At 35.7% G+C, this 16,577-nt stretch overlaps 2 protein-coding genes across 7 annotated transcripts in view; one reads left to right on the top strand and one right to left on the bottom strand.

Moving 5' to 3' along the window:
• ARID2 (AT-rich interaction domain 2) overlaps window positions 1–187 on the top strand; it is a 178,774-nt gene extending 178,587 nt beyond the window's left edge. For both annotated transcript variants that reach the window (XM_030835321.2, XM_030835322.3), the window contains one exon: window positions 1–187. This exon is cut by the window's left edge and continues 2,778 nt beyond it. The gene's annotated coding sequence lies outside the window, so the exon portion shown is untranslated.
• A 3,219-nt stretch (window positions 188–3,406) lies between these two features.
• Window positions 3,407–16,577, bottom strand: part of SCAF11 (SR-related CTD associated factor 11) — a 73,513-nt gene continuing 60,342 nt past the window's right edge. For 3 of the 5 annotated variants that reach the window (XM_030835312.3, XM_030835315.3, XM_030835320.3), the window contains 8 exons: window positions 16,247–16,356; window positions 15,179–15,280; window positions 13,303–13,412; window positions 9,956–12,655; window positions 8,529–8,875; window positions 7,290–7,508; window positions 6,809–6,928; window positions 3,408–6,528 (listed from right to left, as the gene is read on the bottom strand). In XM_030835312.3, the coding sequence (XP_030691172.2) occupies window positions 6,382–6,528; window positions 6,809–6,928; window positions 7,290–7,508; window positions 8,529–8,875; window positions 9,956–12,655; window positions 13,303–13,412; window positions 15,179–15,280; window positions 16,247–16,356 (3,855 nt within the window). In that variant the 3' untranslated portion in view covers window positions 3,408–6,381. Of the gene's footprint in view, window positions 6,529–6,808; window positions 6,929–7,289; window positions 7,509–8,528; window positions 8,876–9,955; window positions 12,656–13,302; window positions 13,413–15,178; window positions 15,281–16,246; window positions 16,357–16,577 lie in introns of all 5 variants that reach the window. The other 2 variants (XM_030835316.3, XM_030835317.3) reach the window with 2 other exon arrangements.

Below are 16,577 nucleotides of genomic sequence, written 5' to 3'. Positions count from 1 at the left end.
AGACTGTAAATTCTGTGTTATATATGTGCCTAGTGCTCTGTTGGCACCCAATAAATTTTAAGTAACAAAATTGATAATCATATCCAAGGCATATTTTTCTTCCAAGCTCAAGACAGGATGTGACTATATACTAATGAGACTCAGTAATAGAAGCAACACATGAAAACTCGTCTCATTACTTTATAGTCATGCCATGTATGTTTTTTTTAACCATAAAATGACAATAAAAATGATTTTTAAAATGAGAGTGTTTTGGATAAGTGACTTCTGTCCTGATCTTAATCACTGTGATTAAAGCTTATTAAACAACAGAGAAGCACAATGTTCTTTTATCACCAAAACGAGCTGCTAAGAAGCAGGAGCACAGCTACAGGGTTAACCACGTGGGTCATTTTGACCAAATAGTAATAAAGGAGAAAAGGTAGGACAAGGGCCATAAAAAAATTATGAAATGTTTTGGGAGTTCCATCATTTGACAGCCTTCATTGGATTGATGGGTGGGGCAAGGTAAAGTGGGAAGGGCTCTGTGGAGAAAAAGTGTCTTTTAATTAGAGACTTTAAGGGGCTGTAGATATTTGACAGACTGTATAGTGGTAAGGAAGAGAGAGATTATAGATTAACTAGTGCAGGGCTTGCTAGTAAGAGAATCAAAGTTATAAACACTTTTCACACAAACAAAATGCGTGGAATAAAACTGTTGAAGAATTCCAGGGAGGACAAAAGTGAGTTAGATGTTGCTAAACAGAGAAATGGTTTGGCCACTAAGAGAACCTAATGGGCTCCACAAAGTGTAGTCTGGAATTAAAACACAAGGCTGAACCACGTTTGGTTGAGAGGGTTCCAGAATCCCTTGACTATACATTATAGCTTCCCTAAAGTCATGAGGAAAACGTTTAGCCTTTGCTTTAGAGAGGATTCACTGACTTGAATTATCAGATATTATGCCCTGTTTACAGCTAAACTGTGTGAAAGATAACGCTAGCCTAATTTTCAGGTTGACCCTTTAAACAGATCCACTCTTGCAGAGCAGTTGCCTGGGAACCGGCAACTTTTGAGTTATGCTTTGGAAATTGTCATGATTTGTTAAAAAAAATAACAGTGCAAAAAGGGAGCTGAGGGCTTCCCTGGTGGCGCAATGGTTGGGAATCCGTCGGCCAACGCAGGGAACACGGGTTCGAGCCCTGGTCCGGGAAGATCCCACGTGCTGCGGAGCAACTAAGCCCGTGCGCCACAACTGCTGAGCCTGTGCTCTAGGGGCCGCGAACCACAACTACTGAGCCTGCGTGCCACAACTACTGAAGCCTGCGCACCTAGAGCCCGTGCTCCGCAACAACAGAAGCCACCGCAATAAGCCACCCTCGGACCACAACGAAGAGTAGCCCCCGCTAGCCGCAACTAGAGGAAGCCCGCGTGCAGCAACAAAGACCCAATGCAACCAAAAATAAAAAATAATAAGCAGAAGGAAAAATGCTCAACCTCACTAATAAGCAAAAACTTATTTGGGGAAAGGTCAGTCCATAAAAATGCTCATCATTGAAAAAAAAAAAAAGGGAGCTGAAAGCTGCCACCATCTAATAAATACAGAAAACACTTTTAAGTGTTGCACACTTCACTCTCTTGCACATTTCTTACAGAAGCATGTTTTATGTGGTGCATAATTATTGTTTCAGTGGGGAATTATTTTTTCTCCCCAAATTCATGGATTTCTTTTTCCCACTGAGACTAGATTGAAAGAAGGGAAGGGATGAAGAATGGTAGATTTGTCTACCAAAAATCTAAACAATGGCTTTGAGTTAATTGCTGGCCTCTGGATTTTTTTTACAAATTTTTTTACTGTGAAATATACCACCACATATAACAAAGTGCATAAAGAGTAGTTTATTATATAACAACTGACCAGGTCAAGAAGTAGACCTTGGTAGTCCCCCTCCTTCCCAGGCCTTTGCCCCCTCTCAGTCACAGCCTCCTCCGTCCCCCATATCAGTGACCACTATCCTGATTTTGAAAGCAGTCACTCCCTTTAAAGGTTTTTTGGTTTTATCACCCTTCTTCGCACCTTATTCCCCCAAGCAAAGTCAGTTCTGTGCTCCCACTATACTTTTTTATTTCAGCCATTACTCCCACATGTGGTATGTTGGTTTACATCTGTGAGCTCAAAACCCCAAGTCAAGCAGACTTTGGCGTCTACCGATCCTAGGTCTGAATCCTGGCTCTATCACTAAGTAGCTGTGTAACTAGGTAACTCAGTTAAAGCTTTATGCATCTCAATTTTCTCATCAGTAGAACAAAGATATTACTAGAATTAGTTTTATAGATAAGGTAAATATGTCTGACAGAATGCCTATCACATAGTACAAGCTTCATATGCTATTATTGTACCATTCTTTTAGAAAACTGTGGTATGATTAAACCCGGTAATATGTGAAGAATCCAAGAATTCCTGACACACAGTAGGTGTGCAGTTTGATAAAATGAATGTTCATTAAGACCCTAAAAACGAGCAATCTTAAATGCTGTCACAATATCGAAGTTGGAACTAAGAGTAAACTATAAGCTCAGACACTGTGGAAGGACTATAAATTAGGACACTTTTCAGAGAGCAACTTGGCAACATCTATCCAAATGAAAAATGTGTATATCCTGAAATTCAATGTAACCTTGTATACAAAAAGATTGACAGAGGTAAGTCACACAGGGTGTTAAAACATTGTTTCTAGTAACCAAAACTTGTACATAACTTAAAATGTCCATCAACAGATGGATATAGCCCCTATAAAATAGAACATGGACATGACTATACCTTCAAGTTATTAAGGGAACTAGAAATGCACAAGTTTACAGGATATAATTCATGTGCTGGGGAAAAAGATCTGTGAAAACTATTTTCCGGGAGTCTTAAAAAGCATCTTATAAATGCATTGAAGCGTTTGGGAAAAATAACTTTCTGATGGTTCTCTTTGTAGAGACAAATCAGCTTAGGAAAACAATGGAGTTTTAAACTAAATATATTCAGTTTTAAACTCAATTTAAAAAATTACACTTCAAGTGTATGTAAATAATTACATCTTAAATTTTAGGGGGAAATAAAAACTGATCAAGATATTCTACTTACAGGAATCAATTCCCAGAAAATAATCTGAAACGGGTACAATTTATGTATAAAGATTTTTACATCAGTCATTTAATTAGTACAATTTATATTTTGCTAATTTTATTATTTATATTAGTAAAAATAGCTTAATATCCAATAGTGGAGGACTGTTTTAAGTAATGGTATATCCGTGTAACAGAATACTATTATAGCTATTAAAAGTCATGCTGCAGAATTTTTATTAAAATGGAAACTTCTCAATACATTAAGTGAAAAAGATGTTACAACACAGTTACGTGCAGTTTGATCAGTGTTAATAGTTGTTACCTTTAAGTGGTAGGATTACAGGCTATTTTTCTCCTTTTGTTTTTAGGTTTCTTCCTTCTTTTACAGATTTTTTAATTTACTAAATTAGCTTTTCTAATTTCCTACAATGATATGTAATTAGGAAAAAATGCTACTAAAATACATGCTTACAGCTAACTCCCCTTGCTTTACAACTTGGACATTTACGTTAACTGCGATGCTAAGCCTAACTACTTTGGTACAAATCCAAGAAATACTGCAACACATGTTTGGAAAGAGCTTATGTGGTGAAAGTCACCATTTCCCAGGAATCTTAATGATAAAATGTTAAAGACACTACTTTGTTTATCAAAAGAATTTATTAGAAAATATTACATACTACATATCTGTTTAATAAGAGTATTGTTTCAGTAGACAGCACTCCATCCTCATACTACAAACAACGTCTCACGGACCATGGAGCAAGCACTGTGCTCGTGAAGCTACATCTTTTGGATGGAACGTTCAAGCAGTACACACTGTGGCCATTTAAAGGAAAATGATGGAAAAAATATAATTACCAGAGGAGAAAAATCAAAAATTTTGGAATGTTAAAATAACTAATTTTAGTCTCAAAATTCTAGGCGTCACTATAGCCTAAAACATCAGTCAATGTGACTAGGAAGTTAAAGAGACCAAGGTTTCAAAAGTTAATACTGAATCTTCATAAATAACAAGAGGAATCTGTAACCCCACAAAATGTTTTTAAGTTTGTGCACATGCAAAATTAATGTAAATTTCTGATAAAAGCAAGAATGGGAAATGTTAAAAAGCAATGTATTTTTTTAACATAAAGCATGCACTTTCTAATACATTCTTAAATATTTCAAAGTTGATTCTAGTCCAGTAATATTCTTCACTAGCTATTTCAATTGCAGGCCAACCAGTACCCCAACCAGATACAGAGTAGTACACTGTTGTTATTCAAGAAAGGTGGAATTAATTCTTAGCACTGCTACCAAAGATGCGAGACTTTTAACTCTTGACCACACCACCTGTTTTTCTTCAAAACTTTTAAACATGTTTGCACAAGCTAAACAGTATAAAGCAAATTTTAAACTGTCATCCAACTCCCAAATGTCACTGAAAGAAAATGTCGGAAAAATATGTTGTGTGATTAATCAATTTAGGCAATTTGCTACAAAATTTTCTAAATGTGAACCAGCTTTAACCCAAAATAGATTAAAAATTCACACAATTGTTTCTAGAGTTCAAAACTGAAACAAATGAGGTGTGCATTGATATTTAAAACACTGTCTTAATATTTTATTAGAAGAAATATACTTCCAAAACTCTTTCCCCATCATAACCTAAACACAAACTTTAATTAAAAATATATATAAATCAGTAGAATACCATATTACAAATGCCCAGAAATGCAGAATAAAGATCAGAAACTGCTTGGAAATATTTCTACCACTTTTGGGATTATACTCATAATCTAATAGATTATGAACTAGCCCAATCATTACTGGGGCCAATATTTCAAAATTCGCCTATCAAAGCTAGCACCAGGAAAGTATTATACACATAAAATTGAGAAACAGATAATCTTTACTTCAGAAAAGCACAGTCCTAAAGAGTATTGCTTTCACTATTTAGCTAGAACAAGGGTCAGTCTGTCTCACTGAGGCACAGATCCATCTTTGTGCCATTAAGATCTTATCTGAAGTGCCTTCCAATCATTTGGTATCTATTGAAAACTGTTACTGGAATGAAACAGTTTATCATGGAAATAATCCATTTTTTCTTCCAAGATGCCAAATAAAATAATAAGGCTAGAACATTTTAAACTTACCTTTAATAAAAATAGTACTAAAAAAAAAACCAATCTCTAGTCCCTGAAAGCCTAACCAAGACTCCATTATTTAATTCCTCTCCTTTTTCCAAAACACCGGTTTTAATATCTAGAATTTTGCAACATGGTTAATGGCCACCAAATGGTCACCAAATTAACACTTTATTCACTGTAAAGCATTTGGAGATTTCTAAAATGCGAGAAGAATTTCATTAGTACTTAGTCAGATGAGCAACAATCTGAAAGCCACTGAAGCAAATGTCATGATTCTACCGTAGCCACAGGGAAGGGAGGGTCACTACTTAAAAGCAATTCTCCAATTGGCACAATCAATTTACCATCTCTGATAAGTAGAAGATGTTATGGAAGAACATAATTTCTACAAAGTCAACACTTTCTCCAAACAGGTCTTCTAAATTCAACAGAGCTCAGACTGCCGAAGTTGTAAATCTAGCAAATCAAATTGCTTCATCTCAACTGGGGGAAAAAAAGGCACAAAAGAAAACCAAGCAGCATAACCTTTATTTGGTGATACAACAGGTGAACAGTGTTCTAAAGTTTTGAACACTGAATTTTACTCGTGTGATAATTTGTTTTCTATCTAAGCAATTTACTCAGATGTGTGCTTTAAAAATACACAGTAGGAACCCTGCAATTGGTATGTTCTGTTATTAGAAATATTTTTCATGGTAATACATTATTTATCTTTGTATAATTAGAGAGAAAAATCATAAAGATCATACTTTATTTTTAGCCTGACAGAATAAATGTACTATATATATCTCTTCCAAAACCAGTGCACTCAGAAGTTCATTTATGCACTCCACTGTTCAAATCAAAGAGCTGTACATCTTCTTCCAGTATCCACAATATAACACAGTCCTTGTAAAAATGCACATTCCTTTAACCCCTTTACTTTCCCTTGAATTTGTTTTTTTTTGGGGGGGGGTGGAAGGGAGGAAAAGATATAGAAGTTGCGGTGCAGAACTATATTTATTTAGAGCAAAACATTATATCCTACATTAAAAAAAATAATTTTATCAAAACCAAATTTCAATCACAGTTACGTATGATTTTCCATTAAAGGTACATGTTGAAATTGCACTTTGCAGGTATCTTGATAGTGTCCTTTATAGTGCTCCCCACTTCAGCCTATGTTTTTATCAGCAGACACAGGTTCTTCCAGAGTTTTCTTTTGGCTTCCCTTCCGTGAATATTTGTATTTGTCTACATAGGCTTTAACCAGATTTGCCACTTTAGTAGAATTTACTTCTCCACTCTTACTATGACAAACCTATAAAAAAAAAGAAGGGGGAATATTTTTCTCATACTTCAACAGATTAAAGGAAAATAGCTTTATGAAAAACAAATATGCCAAAGAGATAACCAGACATTTTTTAATGTTTCATTATCTCCTGTTGGGTACATGTTTCGTTATCTCAAAAGGTAAAAAAACAGACAAGAATGGTAGAAGCTACCTCTTACTATTTTAATTAATTTAATTAAGCATTCCTTTATTAAAACAGGCATGTTCAAAACAATACGTACATAACTCCACTAAAGCTATAACTTACTTTATCTACCGCTTTCCGCACAATCTCTTTATATTCTTCCTTGGTGATATCTTTATTTTGATAAAATGGCTTAATGGCCAATTTTACCTCCTGTGCTGCTTTTTCTTGAATTTGCAATTTCTGATAAGAGGAAAATGTATAATTATTATTTGCCCAATCACGTACTTTCAAAAAAAATTCTTTAAAAATATAAAATTGAAACATTTACATTTACATTATTGCAAGGAACTATTCAAATATTAGTGTTATAAATACAAAATAGTTATTTACTAACACATACCAAACATTTCTAAAAATAAATATGAAATACTACCAGTAATTCAATTGGCACCAACATATTCAGACAGAACCCTTTAAATAATATTGGAATTTAAGACTATCAACAATAAATTCCCTTCACCACTTATACAATAGAAAGCTGTTATTTTTTCATCTTTATCATATACAGAATTATGTAAGTTGCTCTCAACTTTGAACTTGCCTTGTCTGTCTTCGAGCTATCTGCGCTGGCTTCCACTGTAACACTTACTTTGCTTTCTGCCAATTTTACAGCAGCATTAGAAGCTCTGCTGTGACTTGATGACGAAGTATTACCAGAACTTGGTCCCTGAACTGTTCCCACATTTCCTGGGGCTGCTGTCGGAGCAGGCAAGACTGGTGTACTCATGTTATTACTTACATGAGAAGCACTAGGAATACCCTGTTTTAAAGAGTTATCATCAGTTAATGAATTACTTGTACTCAATAGAAGTCTTTTAGTCACCTATTAGAAATAACATCAAAAAAAAAATCAAAGCAATCCAATACCTAAGTACTTAAGGGAAATGCATATTTCAGGTCATTTATATCTAAAGGACTCTGAAGAAAAATGAGTAACATTCTTCAACAGAGCCCCATTTAAATATTTCATGATGACTTTTAAAAAATATATATGTATTGTAATGTTCTGACAGCAACACTAAAACCAACAAGAAGCAGAGCAGCATTAATAACAGTATCTTTCCTACAAGGCTCTTGAGAGTAGATGCCCCCCCTTCAAAGATGGAGGAAAGTGAGACAGTGAAGTCAAATGACTTGCAGTAAGTTGACAGCAGAAAAAGATACAAGATCCCAAATTCCCACTCCCCTGCTCTTCCAACTCTTGCTGTCAGGATTCTAGAATTTCTGAGATGTAGACATGAAACTATAATCAACACAATGTTTATAGATTATTATTGAAATTTTTCTATATTTAAGAAGTGCCTCAGAGGCACTTTTTTCACATGGTAAATTCATGAAAATGAAACACAGAGGGTAATGGACGATGAACAGCTTTATCTGGTGTTTGAACAAAACAGTACAAGGTTTATCACAGTACCCAATCACAACAAGTTCCCACCCCCTGAAAGTCCAATAAATCAGGGAAAGTGTCCACCACTTGATTCTAGTTTGGCGCATAATTTGGTCTTTTTAACCTGACCAAGAAACCTGTTTGGGTATCAGCAACAGCCTGTATGTAGCTCAGATTTGATACTATGCATTCAGTTCATTTTCTCATTTGGGAGTGGGAGGTTTGGGGAAGGACAGTGAAAAGGGGGTTATGAAGGTTTACCATAAACCTAACCGAATAAGTCACTGTGTATGGATATCCAGCCAGGAAGCCCTTTCTTGAACATCTGTCCCTAACAGCTAAATGTTTACAATGGCTATGTTGATTAAACTTGAGTTGCTGAAAACATACCTGCAATTGCTTTCCATCTGGCTGTGAAGCAATGTAGCTGACTTGCTGGGATGGAGGGGGAGGGGGTGGTGGTGGTGGTGGTCCCTGAGATACACTGGTGGGAGCAGCTACCTGCATGAGAGGTACTCCTGTGTGCAGATGCAAGGGCAGCTGAGGATGAATGTTAAACGGATTGCGCTGGAGATTCATCAAAGGAGCATGAACACCCACTGGATATGGGAAGATATTCATAGGCTGGTGTTGTGCATTCATTTGTTGCTGCATTACATTCATTTGTGGTTGCATCATATTTATAGGTAGCTGAGAACCATCACCTTGTTGGTTTGTTTGGTCTTTTAGGTTAGAATCTATCAAAAGAAAAAAGGCTTATGAAAAAAATTCATGTTACAAATTTCTTTAGCCAGAGAAACAAAGAACCACTGGTTACAATAAAATAGCAATTAACAGAACGCCTAAACCAATACCCAATTATTCAGTTTAATCCTGTCATTCCTAAATAACGTGGGCTGATTTTCTAACTGAAAGGAAACATTCAACTAAAATTATTTTAAAGCATAACTTCACACAATAACATCGGTCAACACTCACAAAGAATCAGTAGCTCAAGAAACTTCTTAGTTAAAGAAATAATCACATAAAATTTAAGATTACTAAATTAGAAGGTTAATCACTTTTTAAAAATCTGCAACAGTTTTTCTTGCAATGTTCCCAAGAAAAGTCAAGGAAAGATAAATCTTTCTTTAGCAGAGTGACTTATTTATAGGGAAACGATAAAAAAATTTCAAGTGCAGGGCTTCCCTGGTGGCACAGTGGTTGAGAATCTGCCTGCCAATGCAGGGAACACGGGTTCGAGGCCTGGTCTGGGAAGATCCCACATGCCGTGGAGCAATTAGGCCCGTGAGCCACAACTACTGAGCCTGCGCATCTGGAGCCTGTGCTCCACAACAAGAGAGGCCACGACAGTGAGAGGCCCGTGCACCACGATGAAGGGTGGCCCCTGCTCGCTGCAACTAGAGAAAGCCCTCGCACAGAAACGAAGACCCAACAGAGCAATCAATCAATCAATCAATCAATAAATAAATAAATAGAATTCAAATAAAACGTTAAAAAAAAAATTTCAAGTGCACACATCTGATATAAATGAAACAGAATTTAAATCCTGCATAGGACTATCTCAAATTCTTCTACTGTAGCAAATTATACTTAAAATATTTATGTCTTTGGCAAGGTTTGGGGCAGGCATGGGGTGGAAAAAGAAAATAAATATTGAAGTGTATATCTATTATACAATACACAGTGACTTGTAAATAACTGGGATTCGCTTTAACATAAAACTATAAATAGGGATTATTTCAACTCATATAAATAAGGTATTAAATTTATAATCTCTTTCTTCAAATAAAAGTGTTGGTAAATAAACACGTTACCCTGTTCAGTTGTTTCCTCCTCTTGCCTCATCCATGCAGACTGTGGACCTGCAGAATTCCTCCCTCGTCGTGAATAGTAGTTTTGTACATCTGCTGGCAGAGTCTTTCTCACAGCCCAGCTAGATGCAGATGTCCACCCCGACCTATCTGCCGGTGTATCAAATGAGAACTCTTGCTCACTTTTCCGTTTATAGGGCTGTTCCACAAACTTGAAAGTCTCATTCCCTGAACTATTTGAATTCCCTGAGAGGGGTTTTCGGTTTTGCCACCTGTTTTCATTTTGATCTGTGTAGGCAAAACCACCTCTGTAAGCGCCTCTGCCACGGTTACCTCTACCACGGTTCGACATCCAACCTGAACCAAAGTTTTTATTCCAAGAATTCCCTGCATTTTCATTTCTATTTTCTTCCCAATGAGAATCTTTTAACTTTTCTGGATTTCTGGTCCTCGGATCAGGCCCAGAATTTATTTTTTCTGTTACCCAACTGGGACAGTCATTTCTATGTTTGTCAGCAGAATCTGAATCATCAGCATCTGGACTGATGTCATTTTTTTCTTTTCTTGTATTTTCATTCTGTTTCTCTGAGTCATTCTTTCTGTATCGATCATTTCCTCGTGGACATCTCCAACCATCGTTTGCCCATCTTTCCTTCCATCGAGGAGAATAACTGACTCTGTCATTTCTACCAAATGATGAACTCTTACTTTTTGTTCTAGATCTTGATGGTGACCTAGAACGAGATCTGGACCGAGACCACCTTCTGGTTCTCCTTTCTCTATCTCGATCTCTCTTTGGCCCATCTCTATCACTTTCTCTTTCTCTGCTCCGGGACCTGGATTTTTCTCTTGGGGAGGAATCTTTCAGTCTTGACTGAGACCTTCTGTTCTCTCTAGAAGTGTCTCTTTTTGGGGAGAGTGATTCAGATCTTTTGCCTTCCCTAGTGCTATCTCTTTTTGGAGATCGAGACTGAGATTTCCTCCTTTCTCGTGGGTCCTTTTTTGGGGACTGAGAACGAGATTTTCTCCGTCCTCTTGCAGATTCTTTCTTGGGAGATGGTGATCGAGACTTCCTGCTTTCTTTTCCAGTTTCTCTTTTGGGAGATGGAGACTGAGACCGCTTCTTTTCTCGTGCAGTGTCTTTGTTGGGAGACCAAGTTGTAGATGGAGAATGAAATCTAGATCTTCGAGTACGAGGCTTTTTGGCTTTATCTATCGTATCTATTGGGATTTCAGATGGCTGAGACACAGTTTCAACCTTTTCATTTGAAGGACCAGAAGATGACATATTCTTTTGGGAACTGTGCTCCACAGAATTTTCATTCAATTGTTTAGCATCAGCACTTACAGACGGTTCGAGTTCAGATTCATTCTGGTCACTGCAAAATGAATCACATTCCATAGGTATCATTTCATTATTGTCCTCACTAAAATGCTTCTGAATCAGTGCAACATGTGTTTTAGGCAATTCTGTAGATCTGGGATGTTCAACCAGAGATTCAGTCTTTTCTTCGAAAGATTTGTCCAATTTGGTGTTAAGATTTTTTTTTAATAAATTGTTTTCAGAGTCTTGAATACTATTGAAATTTTCATTCCCTGAAGTATCACATGTTGCAATTATTTCTATATCTTCATTTTCAACATGCCCAAGCAAATGAACCTCTGAGCTCTCAATAGATTTTTTGTCCACTGTTTGTATAATTCCACCCTCAGAAGATTCTAATTTGGGGCTGTCAATAAGATGTTCTGTTTTTACTGTAGAATCTTTATGATCAATAATTTTTACTATAGGACTCCCCATAAAGTTGTCTTCATTAACCGCTGACTCTGCATTCTCAGGGATCTCACCTAGGCTTGATATACGTTGGTGTACTTCGATTTCAGATCCTGAACATGTAAGAAAATCATTTGGAAGATGATCTGTACATCCATCAGCTTTTACTTCTGATTCTGAAGGTAAAGCTATTTGGTCTTGATTTTCCAAAGGGTCACCTCCTTTTTCAGAAGTATTCTTAGAAATCTCACTTTCCAGACATAACATATTAGCCTCTATACCTGTATTCTCAACTTTTTGAATTTCCTCCTCCTCTCCAACTAGCACAGGAGGATCTTGGGTACCAGATTCAGAATATACAGATTCTACTCTTTCCTCTGTATCGTGGGTCTCACCATGTTCCTCACTTTCTTCTACTGGCTCACCGCAACTTCTCAAGCCATTAGCAGACTCATTTTCTACATTTATCTGCACAGTGTTACTACTTTCTACATCTGATTGATGTTCTTTCTCTAACACAGGTGGTATGTCAGATTCTACTATTTCTTCATCTACTGAATCACTGGAAGATGATTTTTCAGGGGGAGGTACAGAGCTCCGAAGTTTCTTCTTCAGTAAAGGTAGTTTTCTTCCTCTTCTTACAGACTTCCGTTTTGGAGCCTGTCTTGTTTGCTTTTCTGACTCACCTGAAGAGGAAACACTTACAGACGGATTATTACTATCTGGGGCATCACACCCAGAATTATTTGATACTGGGGACCTCTGAGACTGACTGACTGGTTCAGCTCTCGTGTTACGTGTAGATCTCCTTGTAGGAGTTGTTGCTGCTGGTTTTCGTCTTGATCCTCTGGTGTTTGAGGTACCAGAAGTTTGCTTCTTCTCTTCTCCTTCTTGAGTATGTGCTAATGCATATCCTTTGCAAGAAGTACCTAATAATACATGTTTTTTAAAAAGTAAAAAGTGTATGTTTCAAAAAATGATAATAGTTTGGCTTAAGCTTATTTTAGCATAAAATAGACATCTATAACAGAGTGAAACAAAATATACTTGTGAATCAAATTATAAATAAATGCATAGCTACTGACACCTGAGTAATACCAATTTTTTAGTGCTACTAAAATGAGTTATCCCAAGATTTGAATCCATGTGGGCAATTTTATAGGGAAAACAACAAAAGAAAATATGTTTCATCTGATAACTGCCATTTGCTTAATGAATCACTAGGCAAAAGCAAGAGACAACAGCTATCCACAAATAGTAAAGACTCAAACTATTTGTTCATAATTAATAGGAGATATTACTTTAAAGATCTATGGTTTGAACACTGAAGCCCTAAATAGAAAGGAGACTTCTAATCAGTTCCTCAAAGTCATGAAGCTGTAATTTCTTAAAAGGAATTTTCTAGTTGGGACAATTTTAAAGTCAAGTCACTGTACAAATATTTATAGAAATATCTAGGACTTACTATCTATACCTTATTTTACACTTTTTCTAAGTCATCAACACTCATTCTTTTTATGAGACTGAAAGAGGCTAATAACTTTTTTTAAACTAGAAAGAATTTCAAAAACTTTACCAAAATTTTCTAAAGATATGGTACTTGTTGGAAAAATAGTTCTTGGCAACACAGAGGAGGAGATGAGAGGAAGCACTTCTGTTTCAATATTCCAGGGTATAAAACTAATTCTGAAAATTCAAAAAAAAAAGACATTTTTGTTTAAATGGTTTAAAGATTAAACCAGCAATTTAAAGGTACTAATTTTCCAAATCAGGTTAGCGACATTAAAATACAGGGTGCTTAAATTATTTTTTGCCAAATAGCTAAAAATGTAAGCTCAAGGTTACTCATTGTTCAAAGATGGTTACCAACTGGCTGCAAAAAACAAAACAGAAAACCTTTTAAAAGCATGTTTTTTGATAAATTAATAGCAAAGGGAGATCAAAGGCAACTTAATACATAACAGTTGTTTCTTGTTTAAAGAAGTTAATGCAAGACTTTGTCAAAAATTTTTTAGCCTTTTCTTCCCACCACTCTAAAAAATAATAAATTTGGATAATAAAATGCAGATAAATAAAATACACAAATGAAATGCACAGATTTTAAGTTCACAGTATGATGACTTTTGACCAATGTATACACCTGTATAACCTCCACCCCAAACAAGAAATAGAACATTTCCGCCATCCCAGAAAGCTCCTTCATGCCCCTTGCTCCAGCCCCCCTCCACTTCCAGGCAACCAAAGAGATAATTTAGTCGAGTTAATCAAATCAGGCTTTAAAGAAATTATCAAGGTCAAAGGGGAATCAGTCCATACATTTAAAAAAAGTAACAAAAACTGAAAGTAAAACTACATCACTTGAATTTTGAATGTGATAAACATTATGGATGTTTATCACATTTTTTATTAGACTTCTTTATGTTTTTACAGCATATATCAAGGCCAAAAACATCAAAATAAATACATTTTTAAAAAGGAAAAAAACCACCTGATGTCTATTGCTATGTTATATTCTAAAATCCCTCAATCTGAGGATGACGGCTCTTCAAGGTTCCCAGGGTCTCTATGGACCTGCTAAGACGCCAAAGTTTCTTCACTCACAACCAATCCACCCTCAGCTTCTTCCTACTCTGATTCATATTTTGTTCAGTCAGGTCTCATAACAAAAGGCTATCTCACCCAGTCGAAGGTGAGATTCTGGAGTAGGAGGAAAGAAGCTTGAAGAACAATGTGCAACTTGCACATGTACAAAGAAAACAGCTCTAAGGTTTCATATTATACATATCTGGACTTTCTAATTTTACTTATGTTCCACTGTTATTCCTAGAGGGTGAAGGCCCTTCGCAGAACTGTATTACAGTGATATCTAAAAGTTACAGTATGTTACAGGAATGAATATAAAACTCTGGCAAGGAACTTGGTCTTTACATAGGAACCTGATTTAAGTATACATCGTGTACCTACCAATGTGTTAATAGCTTCAGAAAAAACTAAGAAAGAAAGGGCTAGATTATAGAAAGTCATGAATGTCAGGGCAAAGTAGGGACTTGATCAAGTAGTGATTTAGAATAACACTGTGGAGATGGGAAGTGTCATGATAAAATCAGTGCTTCAGCTAATAGCACACAGGGAAGACTGGAATGGAGGAAAAGATAGAAGAAGGATGGAAGATCTGAATGCTATTACTAATAATGAATCTTATCATTTGGGTGCTCTCCCTGTTAAAGTAATCAAATATCTACATTTATTAAACAAATAAATAAAATATTCTTTACTTTTCAAGGGGTTCTTTAAATAGGGGCTTTTCATTAGGCAACTGAAACACCAAAGTTGAATTAAACAAAACTTTCTTAGAAACATACCCATTGAATAAGATACCTCTGTGCCTTATTAATGATATCTTATGCACATGTTAGCATGCAGACACTTTAGTAAACAATTTTTTTTTTTACCTTCCAATTCCAGGTAATGTATCAGGAAACCATGACAATTCCAGTTCCTGTCTCTTCTGCCTAATCAACGCACTGATTTCATTGACTTCTATAAATTCTGTACTAAAAGATAAATTTTAGACCCTCATCAGAATTCCAAATATTTAAGTTCAGAATAACAACTGAGTTATACCATAAATAGCAGAAGTTTTTATACCTAGCATTATAAATCACATTTTTTAAAAAAAGAACATTTTTCTATTTAAAAACTTTCAAAATGAACTCATTCCTAAATTTTTTATATTATAAATCTAAATTGTACTAATCTGATTCATAAAAATAACACTTGAATTTCTATCTTGACAGAATTTTTAAAAAGTCAATTCAGACGAATAGCCTTATTATTGAGAGAAAAAAGCAACACTTCTATCCCATGAACCAAAGTTGCAGCAAGCAGTTCCAGCCAGAATTCTGGGTGCAATAGTTGCCACCTGAAGCTAAGTGTAAGACGAAAGAAGAAAGTAAAGGAAGGCATGGTTATTTTTGTAACCAAAAATGGGTACAGTTCGGTTTTTCAAAAGGCTACTCGGATGTAATTGTTTTCTTTGGGTAACTTGCCAACCTCTAAAATTAAATCACAATCTTAATCTGTCTCGTTCATTCAACCAACTCCATGGGATTTTAAAACTCCAACTTAATCTTCAAATTCCACAAATATCTACTCACGATCTATAATGCCAGTTACTAAAGGATTCAAAGATGACTGAGTCTACCCTGAAAGTGTTCTGCTTTATTAGGTACTTCCCTCATCATTTAACAACTAGCCTACTTCTCTGTCACATAAAAACCTTGTGTAGAACAACTAAATTTATTATTAAGGAAAAGGAAGACCACTAGCATAGGCAGTCACTGCATAACAGAGGGTCACAAAGTAACAGGTTTCCCTTTATTTGCCAAAAGAAACAAAAACATAAAACAAGGTGCTTTCATAATGTTTGTTGAGCCAAGTTTAAATTTCTACCAAAAGTTAACTTTAATAACTAAAATATCAAATATAAAAAGCATAAATTAAAAGCAGAAAATACTAACCAGTAAGCTGTACTGGTAAAAGCAGATTCCCCAGTGTGACTACTAGAAGAGAAGATATTGGAGAAAAAATTTCTGAAGCACTGATTTGTACACGGATTTGATCTTTGAGGCTAGAAAAGTAAAGAGAGGTTGGTGTTACAGCAAACAAAATCTTTCCATAATAGGTAGGTAATATTGGGTTAGCCAAAAAGTTCATTTAGGTTTTTCTGTTAAATCGTACTGAAAAACCCGAACGAACTTTTTGGCCCACCCAATAGTTATATTTAAATATTTTGATATACATGAGGCACTAGAGTTATGTACCAAAACAATAATAAACTGTTATTAATCT

Source organism: Globicephala melas, chromosome 10, assembly GCF_963455315.2.
Source record: "Globicephala melas chromosome 10, mGloMel1.2, whole genome shotgun sequence".
NCBI lineage: Eukaryota > Metazoa > Chordata > Mammalia > Artiodactyla > Delphinidae > Globicephala > Globicephala melas.
This window is presented reverse-complemented; position numbering and strand designations above follow the sequence as displayed.